Below are 22,922 nucleotides of genomic sequence, written 5' to 3' on the forward strand. Positions count from 1 at the left end.
ATAGTATAGCGTTTTATGATATGATAACTGCTAAAATAAATTATGTAAGCGTAACTAACTGTGCTGAAAATGAATATAGGTGCTTCAAACAGTGTGCAGGTTCTTACTAATCAAGAGGATGCACCGCCAACCTTATAGGATTTTGGGATAGACTTGGTGAACTACACTAAACATGGAATTCACCAGGGACATACTAATGAAGGGTTAGACAATGGGATGATGTTTCGGGAGGGAGTTATAACTTATAAGTGATGGCCGAGCGGCTGAAGGAGAGTTAACTATTAATGATCCAGATGTCAAAATGTAGGGGTGATTCTAGGTACCACGGGAAACAGTTGATGGAGGAGGTTCTTCAACAGGGTCCAGTAATGAATACATTTCACCCTATCGGCACGGTTATGGAAAAAAATAGCATTTAGGATGGTTTTGGGGGATAAACTTATATGTAACCGTATAAGTATTGTTTAGTTACCGTTAATTATAATCGGAAACTGTTAGAAGATAGTTTAGCAAGGAGTGATTTGATTTTGGTTTGTTAAAATATCTTGTAACCATTGTTGTTATATATAATGGTCAGCTACTTTTATGTGATTGTTTCATAAATAAAATGTATGTTAACCAACTGGTTTTAATTGAGGGAGAGAAACATAAAATGAAAATCATACATTAAAACATATCCAGTGGCTGGATAAATATATCAGTTAGCAATATATTTATAAATTTGGCTGGATAAATTATAATATGACGATGAAAACTGACATTGCAAGCGAATGTATTTAGTGTTTCCTCAACACGGTTTAGTGATTACTGTTAGCTGTGTTAATTAATAATTAGAGACTTAATAAATCTCAGATACGAGGACGGAGATTCCGCCGGAGCGATGGATCTGAGCGGAGGTTCGGACTTGTTTCTCCCACTGGATGCCGCCCCAGGAGGCGGTGAGGTAGCTGCTGCCGGAATCAACGAAGCTCTGGAAGCTTAGGTAGGAGGCGGTGAGGGCGATGAGGAAGAGAGCCCAGAGGAACATGGTGCTCATCGAAGCGAAGCAACAGTGGAGATGACGGTTTCACCGGTCGATTTTGCATTTTCTGGCGTTTACGGAAACAGCTCACATGGTTAACGGCGTTGACGGAAAGATTTATCGAACTGAAAAAAAAAACAAAAAAAAAAAATTCAAAAGAGGGGCGACACATGTAGATTTTTATTTTATTTTTTGGTATCTTCCAAAAACATCTGCTAAGGAGAAGAGCGAGCAACGGAGGAGTAATTATGAATTTTGGGTTATCAGATATGTTAGTTTTGTCTTGGAGTTATCGATAGAAAGGTAGTAGGGGTGTAATCGTCATAAAAGTTTCGAACAAAGTGACAAAAATCCTAAATGGGTATAGAGCTAATTAGGACATAAATCTTATGTGTAGAGTGCAAATACTCATATATTATGGAATGTAATAAAATAAAAGTACATATATATATATATATATATTTTTTTTTTAAAGTACATATTTTATCATACTTTACTTCTTTTTATTCGATTTGAGCATTGCGTCCCCGTTTGAGCCGGCTTCCTTTTGCATTGGAATACTTACCCCGTTGTTGAAAATTCTAAAACAACTGCCTAAAATGAGAAAGAGTGTTACCATCGGCCGGGGTCTAAATCACTTTAAAAACCGGTGTAGTGTGTTCGATCGAGTGAAAAAAGTCTAGCATTAAAGTCCAATGTTTGTGTTGTGATTTAGTGAGTTATATTGCTTTTGAACTCTTTATTCGAGTTTTATATTGTTTTAAGATATTTTTCGGATCAGATTCATTTCATGTTGAGTTAAGAATGTTATTTATATATTATAGCCCTACAGAGTCTGGATATCGAATTACATGATCTTTAGGTGGACATTCTGACCATTTGTCGACCTTTCTCACGAGCCACATGGTTCATAAGTTTGGCACAACTAACGTCCACCATTAGAACAAGTGGATCTGATGAGCCAATGTAAATGATGACACCAGTACCATAATGGGAAATGTTCATGTTGTACCACATGACGCAATCGACTTTCCTCCCAAGCATGTTGCTTTGGAGACCTCCAGAAGGTGATTGACACAATGACGCGAAATGTGTATGTAACTTTCACTATATATGTCGCCATCAGATTTCCTTAAGGTGGTGTGCATATATAATTAGTTGCTTTCGTGCATGGTAATTTGATAGACTATAAACTGTTTCTACCGCAAAGAAATAGGTTACGAAAATGTCTCGTATGGATTTTAAAACCTAGGTATATCGCATATACGATTATTCAATGTTCGGCAAACAAATTATTCCAATTGATACATTATTTACTTAGTAGCGGAAGAATATTTAAATGCTAACCCATACCGACATCACGACGTATTGCCTAGATTCTTACAACGGGATCGAGAACTGATTTTCCTGCTTTGATTCTTGGAGTGTTGGTTCGGGAAGTGCGAAAGCTCGGAAGTGCGTAGAACAAAGGCAGCGAATATTACAAGAAAATTTAGCGTAGAAGTGGAAACTATATAATTGACAAAAAAATGAAAATAAATCGAAGCCGAAATTGGAATATTTTTTCATATGATATCACATGACACAAGTTCTGTGTATTTTTCTAGTTGAATAAAAGTTTACTTTTGTATGTACCGGCCGCTCCATGTTTTTCCTTTGTAATTTTGTTATAAAATAAGTCGCGTTAAAGGTAAAGTAATCTTTATTAGGATTAAATTGATGCTAGAGTTTTACATTAATCAGTATACCACCTTTAGATGTAGATTAGTGAAACTTTGATTTGGCATATAATCAGGCAATGATACATGTAATTTGCCCAGTAACTAGATTAACTAATTTAACTGTTTAGATACCGAGATGATCGTTTGGTCCCCCAACAAAGGCTACAAGAAACTTGTAATCAAACTAAAGAACTTCGTAAAATGAACTGAACCACTATTATTATTTTTTTGTAAACGACTGAATCCATATAATTTTACTATTACTTCTAATGGTTTAACTTAATGACCCGTTATGACAAAAAGAAGATAAAAGTCGATGCGAAATAGGATCACGTCGTTGAAATATGGACCTCAGCATTGCAACGTGGAACTGTTACAAAGATGGTTATAATAGGAAAGAAGTTGCAGAGTTACTTTTTCTTTTTTCATTTGATTGATCCCTCCGTATAGTTCCTATTACATGATTATTTTGTAAATGTAATTCGTTTTTGATAGATCAATAATTTTGAGATTTCATCAAAAAAATAAAAATAAATGTAATGACTCACTAATAAAAAACATTGGAATAACTAATACTCCATCCGTTTCAAAAAGATAGATATTTAAAAAAAAACAAATTGTTTCACAAATATAGATATTTTATGCTTTTTATAAAAAAAGTTGTAAATTTAAAAAAAATTAATTGATTTTATTGAATTACTATTGGTTAAAAGATATTAAAAATTGAAAATTGCAGAAAATAATACTTTTAATATATTGATTTAATGTATTTTCTTAATATGTGTGAAAACACTAGAATATTTATCGAGAATATATTTTTAAAGTATTACCAAGAAAGTTACGTTTCTAACTTCCACAAATAATATGCAAAAAAAGAAATTACTCATTTTGTTAAGTTACAACGGAATATATACTCCCTCTTTTTTTAACACAACCGAATATATACTACTCAGCATTTTATCATCAATTTATACTGTTATCTATATTATGTTTTGCTACCTATAAAAGATACAAATCATAAAAATAATGGAATTGATAGATCACCAATGTTCGATTTTATTGTTTCTAATATATAATATCCAAGAAGTTCCCAGTGTTACACCCATACTCAAACACAAATATTAAACATTATTGTAATTACTTCCTCAACCAATTTCTTTGCGTTCATTTTCATCACACAACATGTCTGCTCATTCCTTTTTCAATTATTTTTCTCTACACTTTTAATCCTGTTTCGTTCTTTTCTTTCTATAAAGATTTAAGTAATAATGAATGATTAAACAAAGTAAAGCAGTCCCGCTTTATGATAGTTGAGATAGAGAAAGATGAGAGCCTGAAAGGTGGTAGTTGTGGCAATGGTAGTGGTTCTTTTGCCCATGTCTTCCTTTTTGCGTGTAACTAATTTGCCTGATTTTTGTTGAACTCGGAAATTTATGTTTTCTTTAACCTAAAAAAGGTCTCTGAAGGTCTGTACTGAAAATTGCAAGTGTTATAAATCGAATTAAATACTTTTGTTATAATTAATAAACAAGATTGGACATAAAGCTTTTTTTTTTGTAACACTATTGGACAAATGGACATAAAGCTTTTGTTTTCTTTACATTATTTCAAGTTTGAGATTCATGATATATAAAGGGTTATTTAAGCAAGAAGCAAGGACTTTATATAAAGTCGACAAAAACAATCAAAGTTTTGATGATTAAGGAGAATGGACCCAAGGGACATCACAAACCACGTGACTTTGATCCATTTTGGACCGACCCGTCCATCAATTAGGCTTGACTTCCATGTAATGATTCTCAAACTTGGATGTCCAAAAGTTAAAAAAGCACATGAACAACTAGTTTTAAAATTGTGATATAATAGTAAAATCAAAGAGAAATTAAGACATCACTTTTCTCCTTCCTTTTTCCCTCCTTTTGTTTCTCGGGTCTCTTTCAAATTTTGATGTATGGGTCAAAGTGGAAACAAAACTGTTCCATTAGATGGATGATAATGAGAAGTAGAGATGCATATGGACTGTCGACATATTGGACAAAATGTTAAGCTTGAGAAAAAAATTATTCATATGTTATATAAAACATCTGTTGAAAGATGTACTTGGAGTCAGAAATGATTTGGGCACACTTCTACGATTGGCTATTTTCACGGGTTCATTTGGAAAATAATAACAGTAGTATAAACACAAACTAAGGATCTAGCATGCATGAGATAATTTTTTTTGTCGATTATATTTAAACGGATTAACTTTTATTCTTACAAAACCTAAACCGGCAAAGAACACACTCATTCCAGAACCATAAGCCGGCATGGCAAAGATTTTCCCCCAGTAACAAGACCAATAACAAAACATAATACATAAATTAAAAGCAAGGACAAGCAAGAGTATTAAGAACCTCTAGGGCTAACACATAATCACTAAAGAGCAAAGCTAGCATGAACCGGATGCCATAATGATCGAAAAAGCGTTGGAGGTCACATTTATTTGGGATGAGAGCAAGGCTTAAGTACCAACTCTAATAAGTACTAACAAAGAACCGCCACTTAAGAGCAAGCGTCAACCATAGGAAGCTCCAAGAAAACTGATCTCCACCCGAACAGTCGGCGAAGAAACACATTGACAATCAATGGCTCATAGACCCAACACGATTGAGCTAAAGCTCCACAGTACCTTACCAAAAATTCAGATCAACCCGTCAATTAAATACCAAGGAACATCACAACATATCAGCACTGAAGCTTCACAATGAACAATTAATCTCAAAGGTCAAACGAGGCCACCTTAAGCCCCAATATAATTGTGCGCCACAGCCAAGAGCCCTCGCCATGGACTCATCTAACATTGTTTCAAGACCACTCCTTCCCCATAACATCATATAACTCTGAGTTCAAGTTACATATTAGAAAAGTTGACTATATTATAGGTGATTAGATACTTAACTAGAAAAAATATATTAGGAAGTGGATAACTGTATTATAAGATAATTTTTTTTTAATATAATATGGTGCAAAATATATTAGATCCATATAATAAGAAAGAAAAATATAGTTGTAACGTCCCGATCGTCCATGACTAATGAGTCACTCACGCCTGCTCATTCGGTCCGTGGGCCACATCCTGTCTGACGAGCGATGCGTTATTTTTCGAAGGCTCTAAATTATTTTTATTTTTACTGAACCTGCAATCACCACATGATATTTCGCCCTACTTTGGTCTCACTCACACGGTTAAGATTACAAGTCCGATTGTTTATGACTTTCATGACTTTTATGGTTGAGATTTTTAATTTTAAGTTGACTGTTAAAACTTTTGGATATTAAAAATTGAACTGGTTTTAGAATTTGTTTTCTTTTAACATCTGACTAATTATGTGATTATAACATTGAGAAATATTACATAGACGATTTTACAACCGATAATTCTACTACCATATGAGAATGCACAACTAGAAATTGTTATAAACTTGAATTTGTGTCTTTAAAAAAATTAAGTCACAACTACAAATAGGATTAGTTATTTTGGCTTTGAAATTTCTAAAAAAGGCTTTTGGGACTTTAAAGTCTTATTGGTAAAAAACATACTTTAAAAACTTTAGAAATAAGTTAAAACTTCTAAAGCCATCAAAGTTAAATTCCAATCGGACTCTAGATATGTTGATTTGACCTTGAACCAAAACTATGAAAGCATTGGATTACCTTCATTTCGTATATCATCAGATGATGTAATTTTTTGTTGTTGACACCGACAGATGATGTAGCTTTTATTGTGGAGTTGTGAGTAGTTTGTATGATCAAAGTTTTGTATATAGAAGATTATTGCTGAGTTACAGAACGCATGAACAAATTACAATATGCAGGAAATAGATATACTGTAATATTTAAAAGTTTCTGACTACAGTTCATTAGAGATATAAATAATACTACTAGAATTGATTATCTTTATTGCACCCTAAGACAAAAACAAAAACAGAACCTTGGATACCCTGACTAAAAACCCAAAAGACTGAAATACATTAAAAAACCATTTCAGTTCCCAAGGTAAGCAGAAAATGAAACTATACACAAATCCAAACTCCAGAACCCTAAAAGCTTCTGGATCAAAATGCATACTAATCTTAAAAAAAAGCTATTAACCGTCAAAGAGACTTTAACAGTAGTCATGCATAACACTTAGCGACTCGAATCACACCATCTACATATCTCATCATCATTTTCAAGTAAACAATGCCACAGAGACATTAGACAGCTCCTCTTTCCTCTTAGCCTTGGTCCAACGATGGCGAACCGGTGCGTTAGGAGGCTCGACATCTTCCACTTGCTGGCTCGAATCCTCAAAAGCTAGTTGGTTTCGAGAAGCTCGAGTCTTTTTGGGTGTGGTATATGAAAAGTGTAACTCTTTTGCTATCAAACTCTGTTATAGTGTCAAATTAGCAATAAGAATATAATCAGACTCAATCAAATAAAATGATGGAATTAATGGAACTCACAGCTTCTCTGATTGATTTAGATACAATATTTAGACTTTTCAGATCCTCATGATCCACACCACAAACCACTCGAATCTGTAAAAAAAAATCTTATTGTTAAAATCATATCTAATCAAATCTAAATTTATTTAGAATTTAATTTAGAGTAAAATAAGCTTTTACCAAGAGTTCTTGAGGCAGAGATTCAAGGCAAGATCTCTCAGAAGACAACGAAACATTAGTAGTTCTGCTTCTTTGTCTCTTCACGGGGGTCGATTCAGTTGCCGGAATCTCGAGCAAAGATTCTCGGACTCTACTTGAAAACAAAACCCTTTTTCTCCCTAACCCTCTCGTGAACGTCACCGAACCTAATCCTAACTCTAACTCCTCTTCCTCACCGTCTAGCTTCGACTTCATTGTTCTTCCTCCTCCACTAAGAAAGTTCCTGAGAAATATAGTTTCCAAGAACCACTCGGCTACTTTAGCAACGCTGCAGAACCAAAACTCACCGATCAAATGTAGATAATGAATCATCAGAACACAGAGAAAAAAAAAAGAACAGAACTGCAGAGAACTGAAACCTGAAGAAGAATATAAAAAAAGAGCTAGAACTCGAGTTATATCCACGTGGCGGTTTGTTAATGGACAGCCGTCAATGGCAGTTTGTGATTAAATCTAGTCCAAGTTGAGGAGCTCTCTCTGTACAAGTTAGTGCGTTTTATTCGGGGGAGGGATAATCGGGACCGTGCGTGCGTGGTTTCATGGGATCATCAATATTAGATCTTTGCCACGTGTTGGCTTTGGGAAGTTTGAACGGTGGTGAAGGCGAGGAGTTTGGTGGTTACGTAAACAGAGGAGTACGACTTTTTTTTTAATGTTCATTGGATTCGAGATAAGCAGCATAGGGTTTTGTGTAATCTTTTATTTTTTCAAAATAAATGCATTGCACAAAAAAAGAGAATATGCCAACATTTTTCTTACTTGGATAAGACTAATAAACATTTTTTAGAAATTCTTTTAAACAGAACACAGTAGGGTGAAAATAATAAGATATCTTAGGCGTTTTCTTCCTCTCCTGTGACATTCAAGTTATGAGAATTGCTTGCAAGGCCATTGTTATGTTCATCAGAAGTGTTCTCCTCGGATGTGACGTAGAAACTCCATAGAGATACACAGTTTTCATCACCTGCATGCCCAAACAAAGAGAATATAAAGATTTTTTTTTAAATCTATTTAAACATTAGCAAAAGAGAGAAAATTTTTAACATGTATGAAGTTGAATGGGGAGTTGGTGAAAATGTACCTTTTAATTCAACGTTGTTCTTATCTTCATCGTCATCATCTGGAATTGCGAAACGCCTATGACCAGAGGATGTAGCAGCCATTGGAAGGTATGGGTGGAAAGAAAAAGCATTGACAGTATCTGCAAGTAGTAATTATTATGCTTTAGCATCTCATCAAGAAGTGGAGAATTTACTCAAAAGAACAAAAAGTAAGCTTACCCGAAGCAGCTTGATATCCAGAGACCCAGTTTCCAGTTTGTAAATCATACATATGAACCAGACCATCCTGAAAAAATAGAAAAGAGATATGGAGAAACGATTTTAGCAATTTCACTCCACCTTAAGTTGGTTTTAAATACTTTAAAACAAAAGCAAAGGAAGGAAGATCAATAGTACCTGACCACCGGTACCAAGATGTCGACCACATGGGTCAATATCAAAGAAGACACGTTGGTTTGTGTTCTCTGTTGCTCTGTACAATCTGATCACATATAGAAAGATCCATTCAACACATTATCAGTTGGACTTTTAGAAGTAACTGAAAACTACTTAACATTTGAAAAGAAAGAATCAATTCTGAAGTTCAGCAGGCTAAGACTTCTAGTAACTTGAACGTTTATGCAGCCTTTTGATTGTTTTGTCTGCTCATAAGCTCACTAAGCATTCATATTGTCTCCAGCCATTGTTTTTGTTTGTAGATTATATTCTTTAAACACCATAAAGCTTAGAAACCCAAAAGACAACCCAAGCCAAATAAAATAAACTTAATACTCACTTGTAAACTATCTCAACAGATTTCCGCATATCCCAGCAAAGAATGTAAGGATCCTGAACACAACAAACAAACAATCTCTGTTGAGGACCTGCCAAACATGATTAATATCTAATATAATCTTTTAGTATCTCCCCATAAACAATACCTTCTTCCCCTAAAAGGGCTCATCTTAACAGTACACGAACTAGGTACATATATGCTCAAGAGTCAAGACAACAATCAATAGTTTACCTTCCGACCTCCTGTATATAGATAGTTCCCATCCTTTGAAAACTGAACCTGAAAGCAAGTAAGAAGTTTGATTTTATGATTTACCATTTCCAAATGCACAAAAACAAAAGCAAAAAGTAAATGGCTTACATGTGTAACGCCGCCTTCTTGACCATGTAAAACATACAACAGCTCCATGTTGTCTTCTCTATAAATCCCAGTACTCTGCCCGTACGAGCCCACAGCCAACATTCCAGAATTAGTTGGAGAGAAAGCAAGAGTAGATAACATACCTGCAAATTACAAAACCAGCAAAGGCAAACTGTTATTGTTTATGCATAATCTGTACTAATGATAATGCATCGTTGGAGCGGTGAACTGACAACAACCTGCTTGGCCTTCTTTGTTTTTCTGTAGAGTTGAATACTGCCCAAAATCTCTACCGGGACGATGAAGATCAAACACTCTTATAGAGCTGTTATAACCAGCATAGATCCTAAAAGACACAACCCAAATAAATACAGATGACTGTTAATTAAACTCTCTACCGTGTACGAAGAAGGATGAAAATTAGAAGATGCTCTTGCTTACTTGTTTCCACCAGGATTAAATCCAATTGAAAAGGCAGCAGTTATTTCATCCATAGCATCATAGGCCCGGTACGTGCATCGAAGCTGCCATTGGTATATTCACATATAAATAACCACATACACACCATACGATAGTGATAACAAAGAGAACCAATACGATAGAGCACAACAACATTAAGTTTACAAGAAAAACAAGTAGCAGATTCCATGGAGGAAAAAAAACAGCACCTCACCAGAAGAGCTATCCCAAAGATGGATGGGATGGTCTCTAGTTGTGGTAGCGAAGACGCATGTTAATGGGTCTGAAATCAATCACAGTGAAACAGCCAAGATCAGTCATTCATCAAGCCAAAAAAAGAGAGAGAGGCAGAAGCCTACATGATAAGCTTATTAAATTACCTGAAACTGACATGTATGGATACCAACAGAAATCATAAACAGATTCACCCTCATTCACAACAAGACTCGCACCATACGAATCTACAACTCCAAAAATTCAAAAGGAAAAATCATAAACACATCACGAGTCACAAAACTACTTGACACAGCATGAAACGGCAAATGTTACCTTCTTCAGGGATTGTCACTCCATAACCATTAGAGTCCCCTCCATCTTGAGGCCTAATGCACAAAGTTTCAAACTAAAACAAACCCAAGCATACACAATCCACAATGCTTATACGCTACATAAGAGTTTTCAACTTACAGATAGAAGAGACTAAGTGTATTGTCCTCAGAGCTTGCAAGGAAACACGAACCATCAGGTGACCTGTAAGAAAGCAAATAAAAAAACCCAAACTTTAAGAAAAAAGAACAAAACTTTAAGCGAGTTAGAGAGAGTGGGAGAAAGGGTAACCATTTAAGACCCTTGAGGAAATTGTTAGGGTTCCGAGAGGCCCTGAACTGCTTGGAGAAATGGTGTGTTCTGTAAGGAGAGACATCGAATCTCATGGCGCGCCACGTGGAGTTTGTCTCTCCTGAGTCTACAATTAGTCCGTTGTTTTCTTCTGCTGTTGCTATTGTTTCTCCTTCTTCACCCATCGTCGTCGCCGTCGTTGTCAGTGGGGGGGAAAGTAGCGGAGAAGAGGTTTACTACTTCTGCTCTAAACCCCCAGTCAAAATCTACAAAACCGAGAACCCGGTTTAGATAGTTTTTTTTGTAAAAACCAGTTGTGAACCGGGTTTATCAATCTCAGTCCTAATAATTTATAAACCAAACGAAACCGAGATCAAACCGGAGATTGGGTGTTTTATTGGAATTGAGAGAAAAAATCCCGCCAGGTTTTGTCAAAAGTGCGTCTCCTTCTGCTCTCCGGCGACCTCCGTCTTCTCCTTCCGCCTTCCTGAATTCACTCTCCGTAGCTGTTCTTCTCTGATTCCTAAGTTTCTGAAGCTTTGGAAGAAGTCGAAAACCCCTAATTTTTTTTCTAGTAATTGTTTAACTTTGTAAAACGTTGGGATCTTCGGAGATGGAGAGTGAGGAGGGTGAAGAAAGTAGCATCCCTTTCCAGCTCCAGTTCGACAAGCCCATACCCTTTCAGGTTTTTCTTCTCTTCTTCTCAAAGTTTGTAGCTTTTTCTGATTTTAGACATGGGGGTTTGCCTTCTTTTATGTGATGAGTTCATGTTTTTGGATGTTCAATTTCTTCAGATTAAGATAGCTGAGTGGAACCCGGAGAAGGATTTACTCGCAATGGTTACGGAGGATTCGAAAATTTTGCTGCATAGATTCAATTGGCAGAGGTTATGGACTATTTCGCCAGGTGAAAACACTTCTGCTCTTAACTATGTGCTGCAGTTAAAAGTGTACAGTGTGAAGCAGGACTACTAGTAAGTCTGGTAATAACTAGTAAGTCTATTTTCATTTGTTTTGGCTTATAGGAAGGCCTGTTACTTCTTTATGTTGGCGTCCTGATGGTAAAGCCATAGCTGTTGGTCTAGAGGATGGAACCATTGCGCTTCACGATGTTGAGGCAAGTTTTAGACTTTGTAGCTAATCCTTGGTACTAATGATGTTGTTGTTGATGGACTAACGATTCTTTTTGAGTCACTGCTATAGCAAAGAAAAAAAAATGATCATGCTTTTATCAGAATGTGGTTAATGCTCTCCTTTTTCATGTAGAACGGGAAGCTACTAAGGAGCTTGAAGCCCCATGATGTAGCTGTCGTGTGTCTTAACTGGGAGGAGGATGGAGAATCCAATACCGTATGATTTCTCATGTTTTGGTTTATATCAATGGACCTTCTTTCGTTTATATGAGCTTGTGCTGACTCTACGAGTTTGGTTTTCAGGATGAAATTGGGAAAGTCTCAGCTTATGAGGACCGTACCTCACGTTTCTTCCCTCCTGCTCCAAGAGCTCCGAAGATGCCTGGAGTGGTAGCTGGTGACTCCAGTTTCATGGATGATGGTGAAGATTCTTTAGCAGAACTATCTAATGCCTCATTCCGGAAGTTTAACGTCCTCTGCAGTGGGGATCGAGATGGGAGCATCTGCTTTAATATATTTGGAATATTTCAGATTGGGAAGATTGTAAGTCGCTCTTTTTACTTTTAAGTAATTAGTAAGCCATTGATGTATCATGGTTGCTGATGGTTCATCACCTGCCAATTGTGTTTGCATATAGAATTGTAGGATGCTTAATGAACTTTCAGCACTGTTTGCATATGTAAATTGTCTTCTGAAATCTTTAGTGGCTCCCTTATTACATATTTTTCCAGTATTAATGTTAGGAGTATAGTTTAACATATTGTAAGTTTCGTTTTTATCTTTATTGCTAGCTACTAACAATATTTTCTTGTTTTATTTTCAATTTAACTCTTGTTTTCTCTCGTTTCATGTGTTTGCTCATCTTTCCTGCAAACTCATGATCAGAATATACACGAGCTGTCTGTTCCTGTGGCCTATCTGGATGGGCATGCCTCTTGCAAACTATTTAATGCTACTATTTACAAGGTACTCGCATCCCTTAGAACCATGCTTTTCGAATGACATTTCTTAGGTTTCCATGTCTCTGAGAGTGAATGTCCGTGGAGGAAACTAATAAAGGAGGGATTACGAGTCTTCATATTCGAACTAATTATTGTTTGCATTTGTTAGGTTGCTTTGTCGAAAGACCTCTGTCGCCTGGTGGTAATGTGCACAGGAGAATTTAGGGATTGTGATATCGAGCCAAAGGAGGAAAAACTAAATGTTGATCTGCATGGTTTACATTGCCTTGCAATGGACACATCTATATTTTGGAAGAGGTAAGCTTTCTGCAAGAAGTGATCACACGCCAAATTATCTATATTCCGCTGCTGTTTTTTTCATTCCTTGTCATTATTTTAAGTGTAGATATTAATACTGGAAAACGTTAGTAAATGATACATTCTTGGTCTGTTGTCAAAATTTTGTTTCAGGAAATATGAGCTTCATCAGGTCGCTCAACAAGCTTCCAACATTGAAGATTTGACTGAGGTTATTCGAGAATCCCTATCAGTTATGAGCAAACAATGGGCCGATGCCATGAAAACTTTCCACGACAAGTTTCATTCTCTTTCCACCTTAATCACAGATAATGGTATTTGCCACTTCCGCTTTTGTGTTGAGGTTTTTCTCGTTGGCTCATAGATTCACAGGCCGTGTTGCTTTTTCTCCTAGGACTGGAATCATCTCCTCAAGAAGAATTTCTTAGCCTTTTGGGTGGTGCACGAATAAGCCCAGCACTTAATCAGTTTTTAGTCAACTCTCTCGGTGAAGTGGTAAGCTTCCCTTAGCTTGATCATCTTCAGGGTGCTAGTTTTTATTGTATCCTACTAAGTAGTTATCTTGTTTAGTAGGGTGTGAAGCGTGTTTTAAAGTCAGTATGTGGTACAGGAAAAGAGCTTCAGCTGGTTGTCCTTGACCATCTCCAGGTTTAGCATTCTTCACCCTCCTGGAAATGGATATATGTATTGTTAGACTAAGTAAGGTTTGCTTAGATTGCAAATAATATTTAGGTATATTTATATAACCAATAGTTTTTTTTTCCTCAGCCGGCAGCTGAAATTATTGGATTCAGGATGGGTGAACTAAGAGGTCTCTCGAGGTGGCGTGCACGATACCAAGGCATTGGTTTGGATGAGAGACTCCTTGATGAAGCAACTGAGAATGCTGGTCTTCTACTTGTACAAGTGCAACGGTTTATGATGGTACTATCTTCTGTTGTCCAACAGGTACAGAGGCTTGCAGACCTTTAATCACTAAATTTTCCAGTTATTCAGAATAATGTTGGTCCCATGTTTCCCACACACTGTCCATTTCAATAATATTATAGTCTTTTTATTTCAGTTCTCAAATTTCTTCAACTGGCTCCTCAAAAGCATAAAGTATCTTATGCAAGAACCAAATGATCAGCTTATGTCATACAACAGGTATGCACGGTGTGTTTCTATGCTGTTTATGGTGTTGAAAGCCAAATATTTGTAGTTACATGGTTTGCTTCCGTGGCAGTGAACTCCTTGTGGTATTCTTGAAGTTCTTATATGATCAAGATCCGGTGAAAGACCTCGTGGATCTATCTGAAGCTGATGATGACATTGAAATTGATATGTGGGTTACCTCTTTCCCTATCTGCGCTTTCTCCTACCTTTTACGTATTATGTTTTAGTTCAGAATCTTGGTTATGTTACTTGACTTCTTAAAAACATCCATAAGCAGATTCAGTAGAGTAGGTTATTGTGTTCTCACAAAAGCATTTCGTAGAAACAAATGAAGTCCATTGAATCCTCCAAAGCTGTCCATTACATTTTCCCTCCAAGTAATATAAACTCTTATGGTTTTGATGTTCCAGCAAAACAATTGAAAGAGTAAGACAACTGATTCAGTTTGGAGGGTTTTCAGACACTGATTTTCTGCGGAGAACATTGGCTAAGGAATTCCAACACATGGAGTCCAGGTAATTTTTGCCTTAACGTTTTTCTACTTATTTCAATGATTGGACATGATATTTCATGGCGCACAGCATTAGTTAACTGATATGTGTCAAAGGATGTGGTAGAGACAAAGGTCTGATGCATAGCCTTGGCATTGTATAGTACTAACTGTACTATTATTGCTAAACAACGATTATACATATTTTGGGAGTTTTACCTGCAAAACAAATTATGCTGAGCTTTTTAATATCTGATCATAGTCTCTTATGAATTTCTTTTTGTGACTAGACATTAAAATCTGATTTATTTGCTTTAACAATTTTTAGTTTCAAGAGGGCTCTACTGATGCCCTTTACAACCATATCAAGGAAGATATCATGTATGAAGTTGTTGCCGCTTTGCCCTCTTCAGTTGTCAACAACGCAAACGCGTATTACCATTCCGATGTCTATTTCCTTTTATAAGGTATTTGCAGCATCAATTCTAGCGTACATTATTATAATCCCAATAGGAGATGCTTAGGAAAAGGTTATTGCGTATTGTTCGTTTCTATTTTCACAGCTAAAATTTGCTTCTGCGTCCTGACATACTTAAACCTTCAGCTGCTTGTGCAGAATGAACTCTGTGCTGATACACCTTGTGAAAGTGGGTACACTGATTACATATCTTTTCAAGTCCCTGACGAAGCTTTCCCAGATATTCAGAACTGTATTGGCATAGCTAAGGGGTTTAAGCAAAACTCCAACAACCAAAGCAACGATTATACTTCTCTGGAAGCTGTCTTGTTATCTGTACCAAATGGCTACCACTGTGTTGATTTATCTCTATACAAGGTGAATACTCATTCTCTTCCGCAGCACTGGCTGATTTATTTTTATCTCCCCTTTGTCACCTGGTTGTGCCTGTCTCTCTTTCTCTGAGCTCTGTGTAACACAAGTCTAATTCTGAAACAGGATAAAGAACTGGTTTTATTAATGAACGAAACAAGTGCAAATTCTGAAGGCTCAGGAGAAGCCTGCATGATGGTTGTTCAAACTGGTGACCTTCCATTCATTTCCATTTCAAGATCTAGTTGTCTAAATCAATGGGAGCTAGAGGATTTGAAGGTAGTGTTAATTTTAACCATTGTCAACTGCTCTCTGCAATCGAATGAGGTTATCTAGTAACTTATTTATGTTGAAACGATCTTATTTACTAAGAATCTTCACAAATGTTGTTGCTGCAGAGCTCCATTGTTTACCTGGAAATGGAGAACGAAAAGGTTCGCAAAGTTCCACATTCTACCATTGCTCCGCTAGCAGTGAGCGGTAAGTTCCCATTTTCTCATTCATATTTCCATTTATGTCTTAAGTAAGGTTTCAAGTATAAATTTTTAAGGACAAGAGATTACCTAAGTACTCTCACTAAGACTAGTACTAGTATTAAGTAGCAAGCAGAGAGCTTTATTCCAGGATGTGGAACAATATAGGATGACATTCCTATAGCTAACACCTTGGAACTAAAAAAAATGCTTTTCAAGTTCACCGAAGTATCTTTTTAATTAACAGCTTCAAGAGGAGTGGCATGCGTTTTTGCTGAGAGAAGACGAGCCCTGGTGTACATATTGGAGGAAGATGAAGACGAAGAAGAAGTCTCTGAAGACAAGTAAAACCCTCCTCCAAATGCCTGGCTTTTGATTATTCCTGTAGATCAATTACTTTCAAGTTTGTAGAAAACAAAAGACTTCGATAGATAGAATCACTACACTCTTGAATTAATTGGTTATGCTTTGACAGGTTTGTACTTTAGTATTTAGTATTGAATCTGCATTTTTTGGTGATGCGGCTAAAACACGTTGAAATGATGTAACTCTTAAAAATTAGTACTGCATTTTGTACTCTTGAAGGCAAGTTTTAGCCAACTCTCTTACGCTCCTGAATAATTCTGATTGACAACAAATGTCACACATGAGATGAGATGAAGACACGTTAGTACATTACGCATGTTGTTTGTTCCCTTTGTGCCGCTAATTAAATAGTAATAGAGTGAGAGTTCAAAGGTTTTAAAAGGTAAAAAGGTGAGATTCTTCTATCCAACAGCAAACGAAATACTAATAAAAAAATGATGCGACATATGAATGTTGGTATCAAATAAAATATCATATGGTCTGATGGGAATTTATTTTGGACCTACCAAACTCATGATGACTTGGCGTTGATTAAAAGAATAAAAACGTAAGAATAATAATAATAGAGAAAAAGAGGAAAGAAATAAAAAAAAGGTTAAATGAGATGATAGCTTTCCTTTTCCGTAAAATCTCAGAGAGAGAGAGCACTTTTGAGAGAGAAAGAGCTGATCAGGCAAAAACAACACTTCACTCACTACCTTTTTCTCTCTTCTCACACCATTTTCTTCTTCTCTCTCAGTTTATTTAGGCATTTTCTAGGGTTTGTTCGATGCTTCCCTTTCCTTCTTCGTCCTCCTCAATGACGCCTTCTTCCTATTCCGCTAGATTTTGCTTCAACCGCGAGTGCCCTGACTTCAACCGCGAGTGTTACCGCCCTGGCTGGCGTCTCCGTAACGGCGATTTCGCCGACCTCTGTAACCGTTGCGCGTAAGCAAACTCTTCCTCTCCGCTTCCTTCACTCTCTCGATTTTTGAAAAAATCAGGTGGAACGTTGTTGTTTGTTTATTTTTATTTTTTTTTCTGTAATTTTGTGTTTTATGTTTGTGAATTCTCGTTAGCGTAATTTCGGATTGTAGCGTATCTCTTATCCACTGGTTTGGCTACAATCCGAGAGATTAGAAGTCGATGATGATGTTTTGAGCTGATTTTTGCAAATGTTGATAGGGACTTGTGTTGTTGAATTCTACTTGCTGAGCTAGGAAACTAATTTTTTGCTCGCGTAACTTCTTCATTGTTAAATTGTCTAGATGTGTTTGTGTTTGATCGGTTTATATGGGAAACCATTTCTCTTCAATTTGATGAAAATTGGTGGCCCTTTAGTGATTTTCTTCCCTGTTTGTAGACTCTAGAGTGCTTTCTAGAAACAATGCGAACCGTCTCTTAATTTTTAACTAAAAAAAACTAAGAACCGTCTCTTAAATAAGAGTTTGTCTCGTTTTAAGAGACGGTTCTTATATTACGCTAAGAACCTTCCAATAAACATGGCCTTAGAATGTGTGTTTCCAAACTGTGGATGCTTGGAGACTATATAGTGTATTATAGTTTCTAGTGACTTGCTTTTGAAATGTAGACTTCATCAGATTGTCTCACTTGCACAAGAAGACAAAGACTAGTTAAAAGTTTTTTTTAGTAGCTATAATTGCATTACGCATTAACCGACTCAAGAGAGTGGTTTTTCTTTCTCTGATTCAAGGACACTCACTGCAGAGACAATTCTTTTACCATCTCACTGCATCAATTTCATTAACTCGTTATTGTATTATCCATTTTGCAAATATATATTGATGACTATATTCTGGTTACAGCTCTGCCTATGAGCAAGGAAGGTTTTGTGACATCTTTCACCAAAGGGCTTCCGGATGGAGGTGTTGTGAGTCATGTGGAAAGGTAATGAAATGGTGCACTGATTACATTTTTTTGAAGTCTCTTTTGCATCAACAAAATTCCTGTGCGCATTTGAAGTTTCTCACTGTTGGAATTCTGTGCAGCGAATTCATTGCGGTTGTGTTGTGTCTGCACCTGCTTTTACGTTGCTGGATGCTGGAGGAATTGAGTGTTTGACTTGTGCACGAAAAAAAGTTTCTGTGGTGAGAAAGGATTTCACTTTTTATTTCCTATTATAGAATTCCATCCTTATAGTAATCTGGGCGGAGTGATATTACCTGAATCAATATGGTTCATGATGTTCAGCAACTATTCCTAATCTTTAGCAAACTTTTAGCTGTTCAAAGGTCCCTTTCATGTGTTTGAAGTCCTATTTTGTGGTGTAGGCAACACGCAATAACAGTCTGTTTTATGCGTTTCAGGGTCCTAATTTTAGGCCACCACCACCATCCTTTCTTTTCCAGTCTCCAATTGCTGACAAATTCCAGGACTTGTCGATCGATTGGAATTCTTCAACCAGAAGTTACCGGCCTCCTAATTTATCAGGTCCTTCAATTCTGCAGAGTGATCTGCATAATCGTGGAGATTGTTATGAATTTAATCAACCTACTTCCAAAGACAAGGCCACTGCATATTCCACGGAGAAACACAGGGGAATGAATGACTTGATGGGGAGATTAATGAGTGTAAATTCAAACAATCACACAAACAGCATTCTTTATAATCAGAAAGCAGGTGCATGCTCTTATATAAAAATATTTTTATATTACTTTTATTGCAATCTCATTTATGTTTTCCGGCTGAGGGGATTTTGAATTATTTATTAGTCGAAGCCGGTTGCTTACTTATGAATCTTTAACTGCAGGGCCTAATTGTAAAGTACCTACTTGTCCAAACGTCAATGCCTATCCTCCATTGATCTCATTGAAGGAGGGTCCATTGGGGGCACAGCGTGCTTTTCCTGTAACAACACCAGTTGAGACGAATGGTCACTTGGGACTAGGTGGAAGATATTTATGGCGTAAAGATAATTCTTCTCCACTGAGTCACTTACACAATGACTTGAATAGAGGAGCAGACTCACCACTCGAAAGCAAGAATTGGAATTTCGGGATTCATCTTGATACGCCAGGAAAATATCAGGTGGTTCCACGATATTCTCCCAAGATTCCATATAAAAATCAAGTTCTACAGAATCTACCCAACGAGTATCCTTCTTGTCTTTTATCAATACTTAAGTGTCCATTGCTTTTGCTTTTTGTTATTTCTCTTTTTAGCTTTTGACGTGAATAAGTCTAGACTAGGTTGCAGAGTAGGGTGGGTGTAAGCCTTTCAGATAGACGGTCTTATATATACGTTTTACTTTTCTGCTTGGATACTTAGCCCGCTCAGGTTCATGACATATAAAACTGAAAAAAACGTTTGTCATTTTAAAGCTACCTGAACCTTAACGATGTGCAAGATCTGTATCCGTTGTCACCCCTCTCTTTGAGAAGATTCTGAGTGTGAGTGATGCTGGACGAGTTGGGAGGATGGTGCTGCCAAAGAAATGTGCAGAGGTAAATAACTGTTTGCATATGCAACTACATATTCTTATTATCTTAGTTAACTGGTGATACATGTGAAAAGAATTGAGGATGTGACTGTCTGCTGCTTATATCAAATATACTATTTTTTGCATCATGAATAATATATGTAAACTTTACAGTTGTCTCGAATTAAACTAACTAAGCATCTGTTATGTAACAGGCTTTCTTGCCCCAAATTTCCCAAACCGATGGTGTGCCTCTCACAGTACATGACTCAACGGGTAAAGAGTGGACATTTCAGTTTCGCTTTTGGGTCAACAACAATAGCAGAATGTATTTTCTAGAGGGAATAACTCCGTGCATACAGAGCATGCAGTTGCAGGCTGGTGATACAGGTATGTCATTGGTGATCATTTACCATGTAATTAATGCTTAAATATGTTCTGTTGGTGGCATTATAGCGAATATCTTTTGTCAAGCATATTACACTTCTTCTGAGTTAGTGTCTTGTTTTAGGACCTTATGCTTGGGAACTGAAATCCATTCTCTTTTTTTGTTCTAGTCATATTTAGTCGCGTAGATCCAGAAAAGAAGTTAATCATGGGGTTCAGAAAGGCTTCGGTCGCTCAGTCGTCTGTTCAGGTTACTTTCTAAATTAACTAGATAGCTTTATTTATAAGTACTTTTGGTTGCCAAAATCACAATTTTAATTTAGTAGCCAAACTAACTGTTAGTCTTAAGAAGCTTTCCTGGATGTTAACTGCACTTTGTAATATTGCCAACACACAAATAGGAATAAGACGAGCGGAGTTATAATGAGTGAAAATACATTGTTTACATTTGATTTATGGTAGAAGCAGAACTTTTTGCCATGCGAAATGGGCTTTTTCTAGATTGCAGTAGAATATTTTAGATTGTGCAACTCAAGACTGATGGAAATACCAGAAGTCTAGAACATATTATTACTTATGAAATGTGTCTTTGCAGGAAACTGAATTGAATAACAATCGTGAGAGTTGCACAAACGGAGATGTAAGTGTTCACAGTCCAAACTAACACACTTTCTTGACAAGTTAGCTTGTGTGAGGAAAGTTAATCTCTTCTGCATATGCATTAGCAGGCTGAACCGATTGATATACATCCACCTACGGGGAAAAATAAAAGTACCATGACGACTACAAGAAGCAAACGTCAGAAAGTCGAAAAGGGAGACCTCAGTGAGCTGAAGCTAACATGGGAAGAAGCTCAAGGATTTATCCTACCTCCTCCAAACCTCACTCCATCTATAATTACAATAGAAGGCATTGAGTTTGAAGAATATGAGGTACATCCATATGATTTTTGCTCAACTAATTTGCATTTGTGGTACATAGTCTTCTGGAAGACAATATTATTTCATGATATTAAAATATAACCTGATGCTCTGCCGGATTTTGAAATCAAGCTGTGTGCTCATGCTAGAATAGACACATTGGGTTCTAGAAATTATTTCCTCAAGAATAAAAATTCCTTGCGTGCTTTATATAAGCATAGTCGACTTGGCTGCTCTTGGCCTAACAGAAACGGAGATGAAGGTGTAATGTCTAGAAATTACTTAGTTACTTTGACTGAGAATATTGGTTAACTGTTATCCTTTTAGATGTAAAATATATATAAAGACAAAGCGACAGACGCCTGAGTTGATTAGACCCTCCATTTGATTTGCCATGTTATTATGTTTGTTATCAACCATTGTTCGTTTTGTTATGTTTCTCAATTCCTGCTTTACTTTTTGTTATGTTTCTCAGTTCCTGCTTTACTTTTGGGAACAGATCACTCACTGAGTTATTTCTTTCTATTTCTTGTGTCAATATAGGATGCTCCAATCATCGGGAAGCCAAATACTGGGTAAATTGCCTAATCTCGAATCCTCGAAACCTCGCACATTCCTTTTACTGGCTTCCTTTTTACTTTCAGTTGTTTGAAATGGCAACTCTTATCTTAGATGATGCCCAGTAGGATTCAAATTAGGGGTACTAGTACTTACTAGTCATGGTCCAAAGGCTAGATATTGAAAAGTATCTCCTAGCATTAGATAAAGTAGATAGTTTCTTGAAGCTCATTAATTTTCTGTTTATTGCTGTTTTCTTTGAATTGTGTCTAGTTTCGGATCAACATGCTCTGCAAATAAAGGACTCTTAGCTGAACAGGACGATGAGGAAGCCCAGGACGAAGCTGAAGGACTCTTGATGTCACCCAAATCATCCTCAAAGCACCCACGGCATAGAAACGGCTGCACTTGCATCGTTTGCTTACAGTCCCCGAGTGGGTCGAGTCCCAAACACGGCCGACGCTGTTCTTGCACGGTCTGCGATACGGTAAGACGCCGTAGGGAAACTCTGTTGCAACGGAAAAAGAAGCAGCAGCAGATTGAGATAGAAAACAAAGCACACAAGGAGCTGGAGTCTCCAAACTCTGATGAGGAACGTCACCAATCCGCTAACAACAGTGGGACAACGAGTAAGGACCATGAGCCTTCGAAAGCACAAATAGATTTGAATTTCCAACCAGAGAAAGATGAAGAATCTCCTCCTCCCCGTTCAAAGACAACGACTAAGGACAAGTCTCTGCATCATGATGAAGCTAGCTTCAAGCCACCACGAAGCTCATCAAGTGCTCATAACAAGCTCCATGTAGAAAGCTTCTAGTAATTACCATTTTTAACCCCACAGGCATGGCGCATTTTGGATATAAAGGGTAGTTTTAATATATTTACGGATGAAAGCTCATTACTTTTTCTAAACTCTAATTACAATGAGCAAATATAATTTTCTCGTTGAACTTCTTATAATTTCACATTTTGATTTGTCTACAGAAACAGATCATTTAGACAAGTGTAGAACT

The 22,922-nt window shown here is 36.8% G+C and overlaps 4 protein-coding genes across 6 annotated transcripts; 2 read left to right on the plus strand and 2 right to left on the minus strand.

Moving 5' to 3' along the window:
• Positions 1–6,660: 6,660 nt before the first annotated feature.
• On the minus strand, positions 6,661–7,890 carry LOC106440099 (F-box protein SKIP27). Its single transcript, XM_022715996.2, has 3 exons — positions 7,392–7,890; positions 7,230–7,304; positions 6,661–7,153 (listed from the first exon to the last, which is right to left on the minus strand). The coding sequence occupies exons 1-3, from the start codon at positions 7,740–7,742 to the stop codon at positions 6,956–6,958; spliced, it is 624 nt and encodes a 207-aa protein (XP_022571717.1). The 5' UTR covers positions 7,743–7,890; the 3' UTR covers positions 6,661–6,955.
• A 222-nt stretch (positions 7,891–8,112) lies between these two features.
• LOC106440072 (telomerase Cajal body protein 1) lies at positions 8,113–11,178 on the minus strand. The gene is made up of 14 exons (XM_013881664.3): positions 10,923–11,178; positions 10,773–10,835; positions 10,635–10,687; positions 10,466–10,546; positions 10,295–10,368; positions 10,068–10,150; positions 9,866–9,972; positions 9,627–9,769; positions 9,498–9,545; positions 9,267–9,319; positions 8,888–8,972; positions 8,711–8,777; positions 8,512–8,631; positions 8,113–8,394 (listed from the first exon to the last, which is right to left on the minus strand). Exons 1-14 carry the CDS (start codon positions 11,105–11,107, stop codon positions 8,264–8,266), a joined length of 1,293 nt encoding a protein of 430 aa, XP_013737118.2. The 5' UTR covers positions 11,108–11,178; the 3' UTR covers positions 8,113–8,263.
• A 143-nt stretch (positions 11,179–11,321) lies between these two features.
• Positions 11,322–16,844, plus strand: LOC125578104 (anaphase-promoting complex subunit 4). 2 transcript variants are annotated; one of them, XM_048740393.1, is made up of 19 exons: positions 11,322–11,607; positions 11,717–11,828; positions 11,947–12,038; positions 12,188–12,271; positions 12,358–12,597; positions 12,940–13,020; positions 13,165–13,313; positions 13,467–13,627; positions 13,708–13,808; positions 13,887–13,961; positions 14,082–14,261; positions 14,377–14,459; positions 14,539–14,637; positions 14,879–14,983; positions 15,287–15,425; positions 15,563–15,793; positions 15,914–16,066; positions 16,186–16,267; positions 16,508–16,844. In XM_048740393.1, exons 1-19 carry the CDS (start codon positions 11,536–11,538, stop codon positions 16,606–16,608), a joined length of 2,340 nt encoding a protein of 779 aa, XP_048596350.1. In that variant the 5' UTR covers positions 11,322–11,535; the 3' UTR covers positions 16,609–16,844. The 2 variants fall into 2 exon arrangements, with proteins under 2 accessions (XP_048596350.1, XP_048596353.1); XM_048740396.1 differs by having other exon boundaries at positions 15,575–15,793.
• Positions 16,845–17,234: 390 nt separating this feature from the next.
• Positions 17,235–22,876, plus strand: LOC106440033 (B3 domain-containing transcription factor VAL3). 2 transcript variants are annotated; one of them, XM_013881618.3, is made up of 12 exons: positions 17,235–17,553; positions 18,432–18,513; positions 18,615–18,713; positions 18,933–19,245; positions 19,376–19,718; positions 19,973–20,069; positions 20,260–20,434; positions 20,602–20,681; positions 21,027–21,071; positions 21,157–21,363; positions 21,895–21,926; positions 22,183–22,876. In XM_013881618.3, exons 1-12 carry the CDS (start codon positions 17,396–17,398, stop codon positions 22,724–22,726), a joined length of 2,175 nt encoding a protein of 724 aa, XP_013737072.2. In that variant the 5' UTR covers positions 17,235–17,395; the 3' UTR covers positions 22,727–22,876. The 2 variants fall into 2 exon arrangements, with proteins under 2 accessions (XP_013737072.2, XP_013737079.2); XM_013881625.3 differs by having other exon boundaries at positions 17,236–17,553; positions 21,160–21,363.
• The last annotated feature ends 46 nt before the right edge of the window (positions 22,877–22,922 follow it).

This window comes from Brassica napus, chromosome A1, assembly GCF_020379485.1.
Source record: "Brassica napus cultivar Da-Ae chromosome A1, Da-Ae, whole genome shotgun sequence".
NCBI lineage: Eukaryota > Viridiplantae > Streptophyta > Magnoliopsida > Brassicales > Brassicaceae > Brassica > Brassica napus.